This window comes from Pavona decussata, unplaced genomic scaffold (genome assembly GCF_977016875.1).
Source record: "Pavona decussata unplaced genomic scaffold, jaPavDecu1.1 SCAFFOLD_143, whole genome shotgun sequence".
NCBI lineage: Eukaryota > Metazoa > Cnidaria > Anthozoa > Scleractinia > Agariciidae > Pavona > Pavona decussata.
The window spans coordinates 1,892,141-1,913,054 of record NW_028145556.1 but is presented as its reverse complement, the minus strand read 5'-3'; the positions used below and the strand labels follow the sequence as shown (position 1 = coordinate 1,913,054).

General features: G+C 38.9%; 2 protein-coding genes across 9 annotated transcripts in view; both read left to right on the top strand.

Moving 5' to 3' along the window:
* The window catches only part of LOC146466546 (uncharacterized), an 89,951-nt gene that overhangs the window by 38,810 nt on the left and 30,227 nt on the right, over positions 1 to 20,914 (top strand). The window lies entirely within an intron of this gene.
* LOC146466550 (uncharacterized) lies at positions 8,603 to 15,190 on the top strand. 2 transcript variants are annotated; one of them, XM_085127231.1, is made up of 4 exons: positions 8,603 to 8,775; positions 11,001 to 12,269; positions 14,518 to 14,596; positions 15,104 to 15,120. In XM_085127231.1, coding segments are annotated over exons 2-4 (312 nt in total). In that variant the 5' UTR covers positions 8,603 to 8,775; positions 11,001 to 12,038; the 3' UTR covers positions 15,106 to 15,120. The 2 variants fall into 2 exon arrangements, with proteins under 2 accessions (XP_084983357.1, XP_084983358.1); XM_085127232.1 differs by having other exon boundaries at positions 8,612 to 8,775; positions 14,518 to 14,581; positions 15,104 to 15,190.

The window sequence follows — 20,914 nt, the reverse complement described above, 5'->3', positions numbered from 1 at the left end:
TGGTTTTCTTGTGTTGTTTGTTGTTGTTTATTTTTTACTAAAACAGTGCAACAGTTTAAAAAATTTTTGGCTAGAAAATTTTAAGGGATCAGGCTTTGGTCAGCAATATTCTTTGTAGTTTATGCCATTCTAAGCTCGTTTTACTTTCTCGTCGTGCAGGATGGTAATGATCCAACCAATGAATAGCTGATCGGATTCAATTTATGACAAGGGGTCGTCATCATGTCGGAGGGTCGCTGCTTTCGGGATTTACAAAAAATTCTTTAATTCTACAGTAGTCTTTGGGTTTCATTTCCTTGAGAACTTTATGGTATCTTAAATGTAACCTTCACTCTAAATCTTGCTTTGCTGTTAGAAATTGATATGATACTCATTTGACCGGCTTACATTAAATCGCGTACAGGAAATACAGTGTTCTTTTCCAGAAAGGCTCGTGACAACAGTTATTATAGGAAAGGTAAGCAAAACGAACAGTGTTTGAAAGATACATAACGCTTAAAATGTGCATCAGTTGAAGGGAAACTCCTTATATTTTCATGTAAGGCTAGCAGCACGAAATGTGTTGGCTTTGTGCTCGCGGTTATCACATGGCTGTCGATACTGTCCAGTTACACTATCAAATTTATTAGGAAAATACTTGTTTTAATCTGTTTGAGAGTTTATTATCTTATGTACTTTTGCCAAACATAGTGAGGCAAGCACACTTTTTTTTGTGAAGAATAATTGTCACAATCTCTGAAATTTGAACGTAGAAATCTTGCACGATTCCAAAGAAGCGTAAAAGTTTGTCTGCGTCGGGCGCAGTGGCAAGCGTGAAAAGAGTCAGCCAAGTGTTTAGACAGGATGGTACCGTCGATGACTCATGTTATTTTTCCTTATTCTTTCTTAGTATGCTTACCGTTCTCTTCTCCAATTGAATTATGCCTGCTTTGCCTCGCTTCCAACTTGGACTTCTCGCTATAGGATTATTTGCCTGGATTATCCTGGACATGATAAATAATAAAGTTGGCTGCTTATAGCCAAGATCACCCAGACAAGCAATCCTAAAACGAAAGTCCAAGTTGACCCCTCCCTCCTGCTTGTGGGCCAGCAAAGCTATAAATTGCTGTTTAAGTTACTGACAGTGCAAGGGATAACGACCGACAATTACTGCCTCATCTTAGAGCCGGTGACTTCCATTTACATCGTGTGATGGGATGTGTAAGCCTGGTGAATAAATGAGAATGATGTATTAATCATTCTCAAACTTATTATAATTCATCAAGCCAAAACAAAGGAAATCACTACCGTGGAGGAGGTTTGAAAATATGATCTTAATTATCATAAAATTTTGTGAACTTTTGCTTCGAATTTCTCCAAGAATTATCAATAGTTTGAGAAGCTATATCAAACACTTGAAAGAGTGTTTCCTCCTATTTCCAAACACCTCAAAGTTAGTTAAAAAAAACTCGGCTGCGCCTCTTTTATCCAACCTACTTCTTGGTGTTTGGAAATCGGAGGAAACAGTCTTCCTCGTGTTTGATCTATTACGTGAATGAAACAGGCATACTCGGAAAAAAATTTATCCGAGTTTTCCTATCAGGAGTCGAACCTAAGACTTTCCGATTACTAGCTCCGATGCTCTACCACTGAGCTACAGGTGACTCGTGGGAGCTAAGGGAACTAAGGGAACTAAATTAGGTTCATGGGACAAACATCCTACATACTGCTAGGATTGGAATGTCAATATGTGGCATATGCGCAATGGAAATGGTGTGATGGAATATGTTAAGCCTGGTGAATAAATGAGAATGATGTATTAATCTACTCAGATCCTTTAATAGTGCATCGACAGACTGGAATTCCCATCCAGAAGACATGAGATGTTTACCTTTTGATGCTTTCAAAATTTCATTACTTAAAAATTTTAAATCTCAATAAGTTTTTTCTTAGTGTGACATTTCTTAGTTCATCCATTTTTAATATTTTGTCATTTTTTTATTTTTTTTATTTTTTATGGAGTGCCCTATTGAAAACCGCATTATGTGACACAGGCTATCTGTAAAAAGAACTTTTCTTGTTCTTATTCTTAATCTAGTAATCGGAAGGTCTTAGGTTCAACTCCTGATAGGAGGACTCGGATAATTTTTTCCGCTTATACCTGTGTCATTTCCTGATTAATACATCATTCTCTTCATTTACATGATTACCAAGCTTTATATGTGAGATAAGAAGTGTAACTGACCTAACGCTTTCATTAGAAAAGTGAACGAGGAGGGATTGGGGAGAGAAAGGAAAAAGTAATTTCTTCTTCCTTCAGTCCACAAACGCGTTTTTCGTGGCTTGCTGCATTTGACGGCTTTGTAATTTTCACCTCACCATACTCTCGATTCGTTTTCAACAACGACAACAAATTCTTGATTAACTTTGTGGAACGCTATCATTGCCCAGGACAAGGACTTCGCGGGAAATCCGCTCGATCGATATCTTTAAGGAGTTAACTTTTAAGGAGACTTCAGTAACAACGGCAAATTATAGGCGTGCGGATTTTAATTATAAATAGGGAATTTTAAAAAAAGGATCAAGGGTGCGAAGATTTAACTGTGTATACATTTTTTATTCTTATTGTTTTGCATCACCCCACAAGCTGAAGTGTTTTAGTTTTTAATCGTGCTGAATAAAGTCTGTCTGTCTGTCTGTCTTTCTGTCTGTCTGTCGGTCTGTCAGTTTGGGGAGGAAATCAATGAGATGGTAGATCCACAGAATGAACGGTCACTAACTTATCCGAGACTTAGCTTGGCTTGATTATTAAAACTTTCATTATAATCAAAGAAAGTCCAGAAACGAAGGAATCAACGTCAGGCATTTTAACAGCTCGTTTGTGCGGCTGTGGGGCATTTGCCACCAAATTATCTAAGGACTGGGAGTCAGCTGGGGGGATGGGGTTGAGTGCGTGTGTATGTGGGTGGAGGGGGGGGGAGGGGGAATGGGTCACTTTTGGAATTAACAGATGCATTACGTTGGAACAATAAATTCAATCCACCTCCTCTTTATGACAGGTATTTTTGAAGCTAGCAGCCTCGGATGAAAAGTAAAGCAATTTTCACTGACTATCCAAGACAATTCCTTTCGCAATAAAGCCGACGATGAAGCCACAGAATTCCTTTGTGAATTTTTTGTCATTACCTCACCTTTGACAAAAAGGAAACTTTTTCACAAACCTAGTGGCTACACAAAAATAAAATTCTGACTCTTCACTGAGTTTGAGGTGGAATCTAGAATTTCCCTTACTTGATTCAAAAGTCCCTGGCTTCACCAACCCTGAAAAAATATTCTGGTTTTCTCTTTAAGCCTCTTCCCTGACCGAGGCAACCCTGAGTAAAATTGCACAGCTACGAACCAAGCTATAAAATAATGAACTTTTAAGTTTTCCCCTCATAAAGGAATGAACATTACTGTACTGGTATCATGTAAACACTCCATAACTTCCCTCTGGGTCAACTGTCATTTAGAAAACCATGTCTCCATCTCACTATAAAAAGTCTGTAAAATTTGAACTAAAGAAGATAATTGATATCAATATTCTATTTTGATATTTATAAAAACAAGTAAATATAATTCTTTCTTAGTATAAAGAAATTATTTGCTTTGTTTTAAGTGTCCATTTGGCAAATCTTACATCTCACTGTTTAAAATTTACTTGTGTTCATAATGAAGCTTAGCTTAAAATTCTTCAACATTTAAATCCAATGGAAAATTTATCCCCTCTTCTTGAGCCTTTGATCTCTGAAAGAAAGCAGAAATGTTCAATAAATATACAATTTTATTTTTCACTTTTCAATGAAACATTACAACTAACAAGTTCTTGAGTTTTAGTGGTCACGAGATTTGTGTAAAGTGACTGAGTCAATCTGTAGCTGAAACAACTTTTGTTCAAATTGTCATATTTCTTTTTTATACTTGTTAGCAAAAGTCGAACATGATGCAGATTTTGAGAATGATGTCGCTGTTGGTTCAGGTGGTTTCTTGGCTATTATTCGCTGCCTACCATTGTTTGCACCTTTTTTGTTGTTTTTGATCATTCTTATTTTTAGAGCCTTTTTTTCGGCCTCTTTTTCTTGGGATTGTTTCATTTCCTTCAGTAAACTTTAGCGCACGTTCATAAGGAAGCGTTGAGGTGATCAAAGCAGGCTGATTAACGGTAGATTGTCTGCAAGGTTGATTGTTATTTGCAAGATTTCTGTGGAAAGAATGTGCACCCCTTGGTGAAGTAACAGGATTATGCTGCCCTGATACAGGATCATTTGTACAGTAACTAAGCTGTGACGTCACTTGAGAGGAAGTCTTCTTCTGAGGGCTTCTAGACTGATTCTCAGACGGTCCAGGTCGCTCACGGAGAGAGTGTGGCCGCGAGCGACCTAAACCGTCTGAGAATCAGGCTAGAGGGCTTTCAGCCAGTAAGAGAAAGGCAACTGTAACAATACTCGAAGCTGAGAAAAAAATGATAAAAAACCAAGCATCAGATCTGAACTTTGGTATTACCTTTTAGACCTCTCACATGTATCTCACTAGGACTAAGGCGTAGCACTACTTCTCCCGGGCAACCAAATTTTCTGTAATTCTGGGTGATTGGTCATGAGGAGTTCACTGTATAAATTATCATCATCATCATTGTCGTTGCTGTCATGTGTTTTATACTGCCTGTTGTTACAACAATACAAACAGAAGGTTTCTGCGCTGTTCAACTGTATACCTTCTCTTAACTCTTACACAAAGAAACAGTAAATGCTGGGGCGGATCCAGGGGTGGTTCCGTCGCATCCCTAAACTGAAATGAAAAACGTTTAATTTACCACGTGCGTTGTCTGACGAAAAACTTTAGTGGATATACATCGCTAACAAATACTGTATATTAACTTTCGAAAAAAAGACTGACATGATAAGGAAAAAAATAACATGGACGAACGAGAGTCTTTTCCTGGTTTTAAATACCTCGCTCAGTCTAATGAGGAAGGAAAAGGACGGTTAGTCTAAAATTCTCGCTTACTCTAAAATCCGTTCCAATGCTCCTTTCAAACGATCGTTGTAAATATTTAACCGTATTCCACGTTTAAAACAGCGAACAGGGATTGTTTCAAAGGCATGAAACTGCCTACAATTATCCCTTCAAACGCTCGAAATCACCTTTCCGAGGATCTAAATTTCATGTCCCTGGACCCCCCTAGGATGGTCCACCTTCGGTGGACATTCATCCGAACCCCCCCTCCCCCGCTTGACTGAATCCAAGATCCGCCCCAGAAATGCCTACATTAAATAGAAGAAAATCCCTCGCAGCCGTTATTTATGCAACTTTTAAAATCAGTTGCGAAGAGGAAGCCTGAAATAAATTCACTCTAGCTGCAGTTCAAATATACGGTTTTATGTATTCATATTTATTTATTTTTCCTTTACAGGTATACTATGATCTCACAATATGACCAGCTACCAGTTGGCTTAATAGCTCAATTGGTAGAGCACCGCTTCCGCATCGCAGTGGAAATGGGTTCGAATTCCGTTCATGCAAGCCTGAATTTTTTTTTCAGGATTTCTTTTCGCAACAGCTATGGTTACCGTATACCTTTAGAGGTGACTCGCGTCCAAGCGATGTAGAGCGTCCGGTTTAAACTGTATATACCTGAACCCTCATAACAAATTAAAGCTTATAGAGCTGGCTATCAAACTATACCACGAACTTTGAAATCAAATTAATTGCCGACTTTTTAGCACTGTTTTTGCGAATCAATTTTTTCACTTGGAGGAGACACTTTAAAGAGCTAAAACTCAAAAGGAATTTGTTCGTTTGCCTTCAAATTTAGACAGTAGCTAGTTCAACATGTAAAAGCAAAAACCTGTCTGCGAATTTTTTCGTTCGAAATATTTTTTCTCCAAGAGCGATTTTTGTACGATCACTCCACATTTTTTTATTCTATTTCGAAAACGTTCTGTAACTTTTCACTGCGAGTGAATATGGCAAAACGCAGACACGTTTTTTTAGCGCTTTGGGTCCGGAAACTGAGGAGCAAATTAAATTAGCGAAAAAACAAAATTCGCTTTGACTTGTACCTTTCAAAAGGTGATTTGGACGCTTGAATTTAGAGGTCGTGAAAAATTCGATAATTATTCATTTTATTTCCAAATTCTTGGTATAGTTTGATAGCCAGTTCTATGAGCTTTATTTTGATATAGGGGTTTAGGTGTCTACAGTTTAAACCGGACGTGCTACATCTGATGAGGTTCTAAGAGAGAGTCCCCCCCACCCCCCCCCCCCCAAAAAAAAAAAAAACTCTTCACTCGCTTCCGATCCCGATACAAATCTTTCTTCATCATGACACACATTTTGTTGGAAACGAGTAGGAACTGGAACTAGTTAAATTCGCACGTGATCATTTTCTAATCGGATTTCTCGGATTATTGTTGTTTTGAGTGTGACTCTTGTAGGAACTCTGGAACGTTACTTCTAAATGTAGCGGAACTTTTCTTGTACGTCGTCAATACCGGAATTCTTTCTCAAGGAATGTTATCATGAAAATCTTCAAGTAGTGCCAGCCTTGCATTCAGTTTTGTATTTTCACGTTCAAGTGACGCCTGACACCATGTTTTTCACAAGAGAGATCCGGCAAAATTACCAGCAAGTTTAATTCCAGCGTTGTGTGGACCTCTGCATTCAAAAGTTTTACTTTTTTTCTTCGAGTACAGTGGAACCTCTCCTTACGGACACCTCTTTAATACGGACACCTCTCTATTACGGACAGTTCACTTGGTGCCTGAGAAACCGAAATCCATATAAAGCCTACCTCTCTAAAACGGACACCTCTATAATGCGGACACTTATCCCTGTCCCCTTGGTGTCCGTAATAAAGAGGTTCGACTGTATTAAAAAGTTTGGTCAACGGCCTTCCATTGCACTCGCCGACACTCCCTAACCTTTAGTTATTTCTAATCATATATGTATCATTTAAGGAAGAGCTTTGATTTGCAAAATTGAGAGGGCTGGGCAAATGTGTAATAAGACTGGAGGGTTGTAAGACGAATAAACTTTCATTTACTCTTCATGCCCCAGGTACACTTGACCACTGGTTTACACACACGGTGCCCAGGCTCGCAACGACGATTTCCCTAAGGATTTGTATGGATCGCCAATTCGATAAAAAAATAACCTTAAAACTGCATTAAAACAGGTTTGTGTCTCCCTAAGAAATTAGTTCTTTGCAGGAGATAAGCCAGAGCCCTAAAATTTGTGACTGCGGTTTTTAGGGCAAGAAACAGTCAGAAAACAATACAGAGACATCATTTTGTAAGGTACAGTGGAACCTCTCCTTACGGAAACCTCTTTAATACGGACACCTCTCTATAATGAGGACACATATCCCTGTCCCCTTGGTGTCCGTAATAAAAAGATTCGACTGTATGTGAATTTTAATGTTGGTTCGAGTTTATCGAATTTTCGAGAACTTACGGTAACATCCCATACAAATCCTTGTACAGTCGAACCTCTTTATTACGGACACCAACGGGACAGGGATAATTAAGTGCCCGCATTAAAGAAGTGTCCGTTTACAGAGAGGTAGGCTTTATATGAATTTCGGTCTCTCAGGGATCAAGTGAACTGTCCGTAACAGAGAGGTGTCCGTATTAAAGAGGTGTCCGTAAGGAGAGGTTTCACTGTATTTTGTCTTCAAGAAAACATGTTGCGAGCCTGGGTACTCTGTGGTTCGTTCTGTCTGTTATTTTTCTTCCTTAATATGTTTCAGAGTCCAAAATAATGAAAAATAATGAAAATATTACCTGTTGGTAATAACAAAACATTTGCATGAATAAAAAATGATTGCAAGTAACTTGTTTGATTGATGAGTTTTCAAGATCGCGAAAGGAAAAGCTGAAAAAAAAAAATTCGAACACATGACCTCAGCGATGCCGGTGCGGTGCTCTACCAACTGAACTAACAAGCCAACTGGGAGCTGGTCATATTGTGAGTTCGTAATGCACCCGGAAAGGATGAATAAATGAATATGAATATATGAAACATCATATATTGAACTGCGGATGAAAGATTAAATTCATCCAGTTCAATATATGATGTTTCATATATTCATATTCATTGATGAGTTTTCCTTAGTCGATTGATTGTATTGATAAATTGATTTATAGATTGACTGCTTGTCAGTGCAAATGAAAGTAATTGATGTCTTCTAGCAACTGCCGAGCTGAAATTCGGAAAGCTTGGCAACTGGACAAAGATTGCGTCAGTACTCACTGACCTTTCTTGCGTCAAAGGGCCAAAGATTGGCTTGATTTGCATTAGAGATCTGTTTAGAATTGTTTGCAACAAGCAATCACGGCTTGGTGAAACGTTTTGCCACTGTTCGGTAGCAAGCAATGGAGGCTTGATGAGACATGGTACATTTTGCCTGTGATTTGTACTGCTAGGTTTGTTAATATCGATGCCATCTGGCATAGCCGTGCAAATAAAGATGACAAACGAACTCAACCATAACCACTGTTAATCAAAATATGTCAATGGGGTAAATGAAATTAGTGCAGCGTGTCGGGATTTATGTGTGAGTGGTCTTATTTTGGCTTGTTTCTGCCCCTGAGCTGATTTCACAATCCTTCCGTACGCCCCTAATATTTGGGGTGCGGCTTGACGAGGCTGAGCATTAAATTTCTTGAATGCAGTTCAAGGAACATCATTTTGTTGCTTTACTTCGGCCGCTGAAGCATTCAGTTGATCACTCGATGCTCACACGGAGAACTACAGGTATCATACTGTACTATCAGATAATCACAGATAAATCTCTTCGCGTGAGTCTGTTGTTTAGTTGCGACTTGTCTAGATTGAGTCGATGAATGCAATTAATTAAGCTTGATGCTCAATTCGAATTCCTTGTTACAAAAACACATTGTCTCTTTAAACTTTTCCGAGGACGGCAGTCAATTCTAAACTGCCAAATGGCTGCATAATTTAGAACTGAAGAGGCGCGGACATTTTAGTATCCTGGGAAGACACGTCTACCTGTGTTCCTAGTGGGAAAGATGTGTCGCCGGACATTTACGATACGTAACTCATGTTTGTGTGACGACATGTTAAGCGGTAAAATTTACATCGTGATTTTGTTTTCGGCAAAGTTGATTCTTTGAAGGTGAATTTATTGTTGAAGTGGTTATTGATACCAACAGTTTCCTTGCCGTTTTTCTGAAAGCACCCGGCCAAGTAGACTTGTATTCCCTTGCATCCCGCCGTTGAAGATTAACTTCGCAGAAAATTGCGTCATTCGATGGCCACTCTCTTTTTTAATTCCTTTGAACATTAATCAGTGGACCCGAGAGGCACTCTACGGGTTTCATAAATCCTTTTGGTTGAAAAACTTCGCTTGAAACATCTTTCTTATCGTCGTGTGAACATTTGGTTAACGGAAACAGCGTGGAAATTTAGTTGCAAGAATTGATTCCACGAAAAATGCGATTGATGTTTGCCTGTTGCAGGAATAACTTTGTGGTGACTACAAACAAATTTTTGCACCCTACATGAGGAAAGGTCTTGTATTCAGTCCGCCATAGATAGCGAGCTGGACGCTTGTAAATTCTGAAAGCGTGAAATATAAGAATCGATATAGATGACATAGATCTCTTTTAACGGTGATGAACTGCTGCGTAATTTCGCGGGTAAATTTTACTGTAATCTATCGCGCTACATTGATATCCGGAGACGCTGCAATTTTTTATGTCAACTCCGAGCTCGCTGGCTTTTTTATTTTCGAAAGCGTTTGTTGATGAGCGGTTCACTTGCACGAAAAAGGTGCATTGTTTGGTATAAAAGGAACAATCGACTTCTGTCTAAGGCCACAGTCTTTAATTCCGTGCAGACTGTTTATCCATTTTTACTCTTTAATATTTTGAATTTCACACGAAGTAGCGTGAAAATAGGCAGCAAACGCGTACTGATGAAAATATGAAACCAAAACATCAGTTTCTCGTGTGTACCAAACCCGACTCTTATCGACAAAGGCGATCAAGATTCATAAAGTTTGCACTGATGACTGTTTGGCTTTGGATTAAATAAGTAGTTTTTTTTAGGGTGTCTACAAACCGAAGACCGAAGACCAAAGACCGAAGACCGAAGACCGAAGACCGAAGACCGAAGACCGAAGACCCAAAACCGAAGACCGAAGACTACAAAACGAAGACCCTCGCTAAAACGCTTTATTTAACAAGAAAACATTGAAATCAATGGGGTCTTCATTTTGTAGTTTTGCCCGCTTCAAACTACAAAACGAAGACCCCATTGAATTCAATGTTTTAGCGTCAAATAAAGCGTTTTAGCGAAGGTCTTAGTTTTGTAGTTTGAGGCGGGCAAAACTACAAAACGAAGACCCCATTGAATTCAATGTTTTAGCGTCAAATAAAGCGTTTTAGCGAAGGTCTTTGTTTTGTAGTTTGAGGCGGGCAAAACTACAAAACGAAGACCCCATTGAATTCAATGTTTTAGCGTCAAATAAAGCGTTTTAGCGAAGGTCTTAGTTTTGTAGTTTGAGGCGGGCAAAACTACAAAACGAAGACCCCATTGAATTCAATGTTTTAGCGTCAAATAAAGCGTTTTAGCGAGGGTCTTCGTTTTGTAGTTTGAGGCGGGCAAAACTAAAAAAACGAAGACCCCATTGAATTCAATGTTTTAGCGTCAAATAAAGCGTTTTAGCGAAGGTCTTCGTTTTGTAGTTTGAGGCGGGCAAAACTACAAAACGAAGACCCCATTGAATTCAATGTTTTAGCGTCAAATAAAGCGTTTTAGCGAAGGTCTTCGTTTTGTAGTTTGAAGCGGGCAAAACTACAAAACGAAGACCCCATTTCGGTCTTCGGTTTTGGGTCTTCGGTCTTCGGTCTTCGGTCTTCGGTTTGTAGACACCCGTTTTTTTTATACCGCTCAGCCTTGTTCCTAGTCCTTGATACAGTATGAAAGCTTTATGATCATTACTGTGTTTGTTTCAGGAATATAGGAATATATAACGGCTTTTTGAAGTCCAACGGTTCGCTCGGCTTTCTTGGGTCCGCTGAACTGGAACGCGAAGATTTAGCTTCTTGTAAAGGTAACGGATGTTATTAAGATTCCTTATACGTATACAACGGTTGTGTATTCAGCAGTAAAATTTGCCTGCCTGTTTTCAAAAATATAGTTTATTACCAAGTATAAATTGGTTAAAGGTGGTTATCATATAGTCAGCAAGATCCGCCGGACTTATTTTTAGTTTTTCAGTTTGCTGCGTAACCAGTTTCACGGCGATCAAAGTCCACATTCACGCATTTGTTGAGGTTCTTTTATTGTAATCATTTTCAAGCAGTTTGGAATTTGTTTCAATAAAAGTTGTTTTATTGTTAAAAAATACTGTTGAGGTTCCCAGTGTAGGAAGACTGCATCTCTTTCAGTATCAGTGGTCAACTCCATTGCGATTGCTTTTCTCTGCTCGAGAGCCTTTGTGAAGATTTGTGGATCACTTTGCGTGAAAAAGATTTAGCAAGGAACATTTTTATTATAATAAGAACACACTGTAAGTAAAAAGTACAATTCCTTTCGTTTGCGTGATGTTCGCACTCGTTGAAGAAAACCGTTTGGATTTCACATCATCAACGTGAATGAAGGGCAGCAAACATGTAGTTGAAATTTGAAACCTAAGCACGCTTCTTTATTTGAGCAGTAAAGCAGTAAAATTAGGGCTTGCTTGAAACCCAAACTATTCATACGCGTGTGTGTGGAAAACTACCGTTTGTCTGTCCATAAGCCTCTGTGGGCTCAAAATAGGGACCCAGACTTCTATCGGGTTTGGAACGCCTGGGAGATCGTGATACAGCGTTTTGAAACGATTTCCATCGTATACTATTCTTCGGCAAATTACTGTTGGAAACTCGATTTTTCACCTAAGATTTTCCGCTCAAAATCCGTGTGATTAACTGATAATCGCTTAGAATGAGCTTGGAGGAAAATGAGCGAAAATTCTGGATTATGGATCGGTCGAAGTTGCCAAGTGCTGGATGACCGTTCCTCATGATCAGATATTCAGGGTATTATATAAAGAAGTTGACTCGGACTTAGTACAGAATGCCTCAAGGTCGGAAATTGAAGATGATATTGATCCCCATGCAAGTAAAAAACGACCAAGATTGCAGAGTGTGCCCACAAACAATGAATCGAAGGAAGATGGTGTTCAGCACGTGGATTTGAACTTTGTAGAGGCTAAGAGCATGTGCGCCCAAAATTACAAAGTAAGTCAGTTGATTTTTTTCAAATTTTCCTTGAAATAACTGGTTTATGTGCCATACATTTGAAACTCATGGTCAATATGAGATTTAAATTGTAATTGTAAGATAGAAAATTAAATGCTTTACAATGATATCGAGCATGAGGTTCACTGAGTTTTGTGGCCACTCAAAAATGTCAGAAAAGCAACGGATGTCCAAAAATTTGTTTAAAAAAAAGGGGGCGTGGAAGGAAACGGGCGAATTGTGAAAGTGTGAAAACCTAATTAAACTATTTGATTGATATTAATGACACGCAAAGAGTTTTAGTTTCAAGTGAGCACGACTGTGACAAAAACCAAACAAAATTTCCCAAATGATTTTATTGCCCACAACTTTTATTTTTTTTTTTTGTCTTCCAAACAGTGTTTATTGCACGTAAACATTCTAAAAGGAAATGAACTGATGTTTTAGTTCTACTCTTTTCACTGCACAAAATTAATATTTGGCATCAGTAAAATTAATGCTGCCTTATGTCTTGTTGTCTTTCTCTTGTGGTCAGCACAGCTAACCGGCCATTAAATTAATTGCACCATGTCCGACAGAAATACTTCAGATTATTTAGTTTAATTTTGTTTTTTGTGGAGTTTTATTGCGGATGGTTGCATCATGTTGCATTGTTGTTGATTGGTTCCTTGATCTGATCATGCAATCATTAAGGAGACAGTGAAGTTTAATTGCTGCTCAGTAAATGGATCAATCATTCTTCAACTCCCATCCACTTTCCAGCCACAAGAAATGGCAGTTTTGAAATGGTTCAAGGATAGTTATAATAAGTCATTCTAGGGAAAACATTCACCGTAAAGAACTTTATGCTGTGTCAGAAACATTACCAATGAGTATAGGTAGTGCAGATCAATAAATTTTTGTGACTGTTTAGCTTACATATTAGACAAATTTAATGTATAAAAAGTTAAATTATTGCTGCTGTACGAATATTAGTCAGTAATAGTGTGATTAAAAGTAAGCTTATTATGATGATGACAGAAAAAAAAATGCAGGAAGGGATTTATACAATGTACATATTAAAGCCTTAAATCAATTTGTAGAACAACAATGAATAATCATCAATAAATAGCATGCAGAAATCTAACTCTTTGGAAACTTATTCCATACAAGTATAGTCATGCTATGTCCGGTTCGTTGGAAGTGTTTGTAGTCAGAAATGTAGCTAAGAAAAACCTCAACAGGATCATTAATATGCCCAGCCGGCATAATTGGATGGTGCACCTTTAAATTTTTTGTAGCCCCAATAATTTGTGCTCTGTTGAAATTCCAGCTGGTGAGAAGATCTCTTTCAGATGGTGAAATTCACTGGAAGGCAGCTCTTAATATTAATTAATATTACGTGAGTCAAACAAATACTGACAGCCACACGTCACCGCTAGAGCATCTGCTCACAACACTAATCCCTTTCTGTTAGTAACTTCTAGAATAGCCTGTATATTGATTTTGATTGTATATCTATTGGTAACCTTAATGCCGCGGCCACTTGAGCGATTTTTTGCTCGCGCAGGTGATGCGATTTTTTCAAATTTTGTCGCGTCGCCAGCGCGAGAGGGTGGCTACACGAGTGACAAATTCTAGCGAGTTTGGCGACAAATTGAAAGCCGCGTGAATCGCATACTTCAAGAGACCTGGCGCTATAAACAGACATGGCGGACGGCCCTTTCGGACGAGGATATTGTTTTTCGCCTATTTGCATTCTTCTCCTTGACGATAAAAAGCAAACGAAGGAAGAAGAAAATTAAGAAAAGGTCATCGTGGGTCCGTCTGTGGCTTGCAAAGAGACAGGAACAAGGATTTTACCATCAACTTCTGACGGAAATTTCAGTCGTTGATATCCCGGCGTTTCCCGAGCTATTGCAGATGACGAGGCTTAGTTGCAAGGTGGCTACACGGGCGCTATCTCTACGATTTTGTCGCGAAAATTTCAATTCTAGCGACTTTTTTCTTGCGATTTTTTCACCTGTCGCGTCGCAAGTTCGGAGGTGGCTACACGTGCGATTTTCATCTCGCGCTGGCGACGCGACAAAATTTGAAAAAATCGCATCACCTGCGCGAGCGAAAAATCGCTCGTGTGGCCGCGGCTTAAGCACATACTTTGAATGCTAAAAAGCTTTCTTTCTATTTCTCCATTATTATTAATATTACAATTTCAGATTATAAACTACAGTACTGATAGATATTTGCTTTTTATGCCATCTTTTAAAAGCTTTTGACAGATTTCTCCAAGGACCAAAAGGTTTCATACTATTGTGGAAAATTTTCGTTTCAAGGTAAGAATCTGAACTGTTTTTTACTAAATCAGCTGACAGGGTAGCCTCCCACGCAGACGTTCTTAGGGGTTCGTCATGCGTTCCTGCTCCACGAACGTCTGCTGAAACAAACAGCCACTTCCGTTCGCCGGCAAATTGCCTTTGCCATCACATACTGCGAAACAACAGAAATCATCACCCGTGGAGATATTTTCACTTCCACACGTGCATATACGTCTGAAATTTTTCCTTCCACAACACCCTGCATTTTCTTCAGTGATTTCACTGAGAGAAGCGGCATGAATTCCAAGATTTGCTAGTTTGTCTACCTGGTCTTTCATAAGATTTACAAGCGGCGAAGTGGCTGTTTGTTTCAGCAGACGTTCATGGGGCAGGAACACGTGATGAACCTCTAAGAACGTCTGCGTGGGAGGCTACTGACAGGGTTTTCCTGTCTAAAATCTAGGTTATTATTATTACCTGCATGTGTGAATTAACCCCTTTGAATAATGATTTAGTAATTGTTTCATGTAATAATTACAGGATACTGATCACTGAAAGTCTCCATGAACTTCTTGATTGGCTGGTAACTTTTGAGGAGAAATATTCTGGAAAGGCAAGTGTGATTAATGCAAATTCTATTAACATGCAACTCTTGGTTGACCAACACTCACCCTTCCCAGAGATCTTTTATGTTTCATACTTCAAAGGATTACAAGTATCACTGATTTTTGTTTTCTGCGGGAATAAATCTTAAGTAACTTCTGGATAAATTTTGCTTAATGAAATTCATTTTGTGGGGCTATTATTAAATAATTAGCAGGTTTGTTCATGAAAATTGATCCATGGTTTCTTGTATTTGGTGTACATGACCTGCATGACTCAATAAATCTTATTAATTAGACATGAATATTGAATGTCATGCCAATAGAAGCTATGATTTTCAGTCCCTCCCTTAACCCTATTATACTAGTAATAATCAGAGATTAGTGAGATGCGTTCGACCATTTGGAAAAAGAAAGTTACATTAACTGCCAGATATTTTTCGCATGTTTATTTAAGTCGCAAAAAAATGTTATCAATGTATAACCCAGTGTTTATTATATAATGGGTATTTGGTGTGCTTGCTTGTCGAATTCTGGACTGTGCTTCCTTGCTGTGTGGACTGTCATCAGGGAAGATGCGTTGTTTACTTTTTAAGTTTATAGAGTTACTGGCATTTGGAATCTTGCGAAAGCATATCGATATGTTCATTTCCTTCGTTTGTAGCGGGAGTTGAGTTTCACGTTAATAGGGGAAAAGAAGGCAAAAGATGATGATTATATAATAAATAAATAAATAAACAAATAAAAAATAAATAAATAGCTAAAATATACTAAATGAAAGAAAAAAATCTTAAGGCGAAAATATATTTGCTGCGTAAGCAGTACGCTACGCGAGATTATACTTGATTGTACTTGAATCTTTTTAATGAAAACTTCGAAAAAAGCATTTCCTTATTTTAAAACGTTCAACATTTATGGTAGAATTCGGCAAGGAACCGGGGAAACTTCAACGTGGCCGTTCAAATGCCATTGCCTTTGAGCAGACATTGAAAGCCGCCGCAATACATCTTCGGCGTAGCGTTACAAATTTGCATTAATATTATTGAGATCATCTCAAAAGGCAATGTCACGTTTTCTTCATTTTCTATCAACTGATTCAGATTGTAACCGTGTCTTCCACTGATAGATGACTGGATAACTTGTTCACTAAACCCAGTTTAAACAGTGAAGGAAGCGACACTAAAATATTGCGACTTTTTCGGCCGCTGTTAATATTGACAAGCCGAGAATAAAAAACATGCCCGATCGCTTTTAACCTCGCTAAACCAGTACGCTGCACATAATTATGCTTTAATCTTTTGAATCAAATCTTCGAAAACAGCATTTCCTTGATTAAAAAGCGCACAATAATTTCGGTTGTAATCGCCAAAGAACCGAGAAAACGCTTGAAGAGCGAACTCTTTCCAGCTCGAGCATACACGTGCGCACATGCATCGCTCCAACAAAATTAAAAACGCAAACAAAGTTGGCTGTCTCGCAGAGTTGGTCCCCGTTAAACGGAACCGAACTGTGGCCGTTTCACTACAAGAAACCAACGTTGCCTTGCAATAACAAAAGCTGGGTACCACCGAGTGCTTGCAATCCCTTATAATCAAATGACTCGATAAAGTGTCCGCCATTGCAACTGCACCAATTCGTTTCACTCGCACTAGGAATGTTGCTTTTCTCGAAACAAATCATGGCTATTTGCCGAGCTACACAACTCGGCAACTTTTTGCTTTGGTGACCACAAATCATGGCCATTTGCCAATCTCCATAAGTCGCTAAGTAAATTGTTTGCCGAGCTACACATCTCTGAAAGTAAATGAAATATATTTTGCGGAAACTAAGCAACTTGTCTCTTGATTTAGTCAACGCAAGGCAGCGTTGGTTTCTTGTAGTGAAACGGGCAAACAACACTACACCGAACTTATCCATGTGTCTTCGCAGTCGTACACACTTCGTGAAGGCGTTGATAAATCTAAATTTAACCCGCAAGTCTTTTTTTCTAACTTAAACGACACAACTTCCCTAAGAAAGCACAGCCGTTTAGCCAGCACACCAAAAGCGATGCAAGAACGTGAAACTCCAGACTCCACTCCTGCTGAAACGTCGATAAGCTTTCGCAATACTTTCGCAAGATTCCAAATGCCAGTAACTCTAACTTCAAACGTAAACAACGCAACTCACCTGATAACAGTCCACACAGCAAGGAAGCACAGTCCAGAATTCGATAAGCAAGCACACCAAACGCCAAGAAAAGGTCAAACTCGACAAGCAAGCACACTAACAAGCAGGCAAAACGTGAAACTCAACCCGCTAGCAACATAAAAAAGATGGCTGTAGCGCGAAAACGAGGGGGCGACTCTTATACGAAGACAAGACTAAAAAGATGGCGCAAAAACGAGGTCAGATGTTGTCATAAGTTCGCACCAGTTTCCCGGCCGACACATGCCCCTGCAAAACTTAAGCGGGGGGGCTATTTGGGTGTCCTTACAGCAATCTCGAAAAATTCTGCATAGCCGTACACAGGCACACCAACTTGAAAGACACAGGGCGAAATTAGGCTTGCGTTCTCCTTCATCGAACGCAATTAATCTCCTCCCCCTCCCCACCCCCCTTCTCCAGGGTTCCTTAATAATTGATTGTTGTTTTGCTTTACAGTCAACCTTTTTGAAGGTGCTTCAAACAGGGTTACTGGGAGCTGCAGACATTTTAGGGGAGTTCAGGTATGAATATTAAAAACCTCAAAGCACTAGAAATTATATATTAATTAATCAATTAAGATCTCTTAATTACTGTTATGTACAATTATTGACACACAAAGCCTGTTACACCAGACAGTTGACTTATGCAAACTCTCCCAGATTATCCAAGAGTCTCCCACATTTAACTGATTGAACAGATTGTCCTGGCTATAGTCTCCTGCATGTCCAACTCATAGATTTAAACGTTAAGTTACACCCCCCCCCCCCCCCCCAACAAGTCCTACGGGCTGAAACTGGATGAAAGAAGTGTGATTGTCACAATGTTACCTGAGCCAAATGCTCAGGAGCAGAATAATTCCTGCTCTCATAACCAGAAGGTGTTTTCTATGGCATAATTGTTAATAATAATTATTCTTACATAAGCTCGTACATCAAAAACTATCTAGTTGTTCAATATACACAAATAGAGTCCAGTCATGTATCTTCCTGATCGACTGGATTACCGGAAGGCTAGTGGTGAAAATAGAAAGTAAACTATGTGAGTAGACTTGAGTAGACTCTTCAAGTAGACTTGAAGGGGAGTCCAGTAGACTAACTGGAAGTCTATCTGTGATGGACTTAGAAAAATCCTATGCCTGTTTAAGGGTTTAGCCTGCACTGCTGATGGGCCATAATCCCTGGTGATCTATAACCGTCCGTGAATTAGCCCTGAAATCCTTGTTCTAGACCCCTAACAGCATACCAGAATCTGAATACTTGTCTCTGATTGGCCTATGTATATACAAAGGCATTGTCTAATTAGTTATGCTTGGCTTTGATTGGCTAGGGAAAGGATAGTCAGGGCTTCTGATATTATGCGATGTTGCGATTTCGCATAATTGGCCTAAAATCGCAACAAATCGCATAATTCATGAAAAATCGCAGAATTTGTACAAAATCGCACAATTTAAGAAAAAAAGAGCAAAAATCTTGCTTTATGTTAAGTTCTCCGATAATTTAAGCATTATCTCAAGGAGTTTTTTCTTTCAAAAGGCGTCAAAAATCACCTGGAAGAGTTTGTTTGTTGATCAAGCGAACAAACAGGCGTTCTGTGCTTCATTTTACATGCTGGGGACCTGGTGCTGGTTTTCAATATTAAACAAGTGATCATTGCCCAGAATAAACAATCCTTTTATGTAAATACACCAATCACAATCATTGGTATATTTTTAAGATGTCATTTGATCCCTTCATACTTGTGATGTAGGTATTGGCGTGAAAACTGCTTGATAGTCGCTTGCAATATGAACACTGTAGTTATTTTGTTTTAATAATATTTATTGAAACAAACATCCTCATTATGGAGAATTTTGTTGTTAAAACGCCGAGCGCTTCTTCGCAGGAGAAAAAAAAGATCGCACCTTCCTGTAAATATTTCGGCAAAAGACAGGGCAAGAAAGTACCCGAAGAAACGTTTCATGTTGACGATGGTCTGTTGTTTACGCTGCGAGCAGTGTCTCCTTTGATCTTCCTAGATGTTTTGCTCTTCGTGCAACATAGTAGTTGATCATCTTTGAAAGTTTGTGGTTGACAAGCACATTGAAGCTGAGTCACACAAGCGGAACGCGGAAAAAAATGCGGGTGGGAAGCAGCAAACGGTGACTTGACCAAATTAGCAATATCTGATTTTCAATAATTTGAAATGAGGCAACAAATGATTTATTTCAGCTGTTTCTTCATTTCTCCGTGCTCTAATTGCTTCTTGAACTGCAAAAAATGGATTGTGCTCCTCTTAGACCTAATAAAACAAGGTTAAATTAGCTTAAATGAAATCGCATAATTTGCCGCATAATAGAGCTTTCTTGCCGCACAATGAGACTTAAAAGTGCCGCATAATTTCCAAATTTTTTCCGCACCCTATCAGAAGCCCTGGATAGTAAATGACTGGCCTACCGGGACTCCTCTCATGGTTTCCAGTTGTAACGCATTTTAACCTTTATCCAAAATTTTTCACTCTAATGAGCACATCTTTGAGGGATTTACCTCTCTTAAAATTTTGCTTTTGTATGTTTGCAGTGGGTTAACATGATGATTTTGGAGGATTTGCTTGATATAAAGCCTTAATGTGCTTAACTGTGGCTTGTTTTGTATTTTGATCTAAAAGGTAATTTCTAAGTCATGAGTTCTGCATTTTATAATCGCCTGTTTATTTGACCTCTTGTTGTTTCTGTTAAGTGGCTGTTGTTGTTATGACCTTTGAGGCATTTTTTTTTTCAAGTTTTGTTTGGCTTGTTTCAGTGCATCTGGTAACAGTACAGCCTCCCTTGTTATCTTTGTTAGGATAGGATTTGAACTGTGTTGTAATTTTCATTTTGCAGTTTCTGTATTGACTGGACCGGCAATTTGTTTTTGTGGCAAGATGTGTTTCTGCAAAAATACAAGAAGCTAAATTTTAAGAGAGGTAAATCCCTCAAAAATATGCTCATTAGAGATTTACTATCCTTTCTCTAGGCAATCAAATCTAAGTATAACAAATTAGACAATGATTTTATACAAAGTCCAATCAGAGATGAGTACTCAGATCCTGGTACGCCATTAGGGGTCTGGAACAAGGATTTCGGCGCTACTTCACAGGCGGTTATTACTGATTGTTATAGTCCATCTGCAGTGCAGGATCCATTGGCCTCAAGTAGCTAGGCTCATAGAGAGTCCAGTGGACTCACCAGAAGTCTATCTATGGGAGACTTAGTAAAATCTCATGAATTTTGAAGGGAAGACCTAACTCATTGGTCATAAGAAGGCGAAACAAACATGCTCCACAAGTTATAACTGTAAATGGTTTGAACCCAGCAGTCTTGTCATAAGTATGTAAATTATCAACATCCGGGTGAGTGTAGTCCAGCTGAGAGGGACTGTTTGAGGTGCCATAATTGACTGATGTCTCAACAACCTGAGCAGAAGTCATCTTCAGGGTCAAGTAAATTGTGGAATGCCAGTAGATGGTATAAATGTCTCTGGTTGACCTGATTGGTAAACAAAGTTGAGATGTTATTGGTTGGTTGTTTGTCAGTAAGGTGTGATGT

Bases quoted from the DNA above. Each gene is read 5' to 3' on its own strand.
- LOC146466550 (XM_085127231.1), top strand. From the start codon at position 12,039: ATGACCGTTCCTCATGATCAGATATTCAGGGTATTATATAAAGAAGTT. The intron at 12,270-14,517 runs GTAAGTCAGTTG...ATCTTTTAAAAG, and splicing joins TGTGCGCCCAAAATTACAAA to CTTTTGACAGATTTCTCCAA.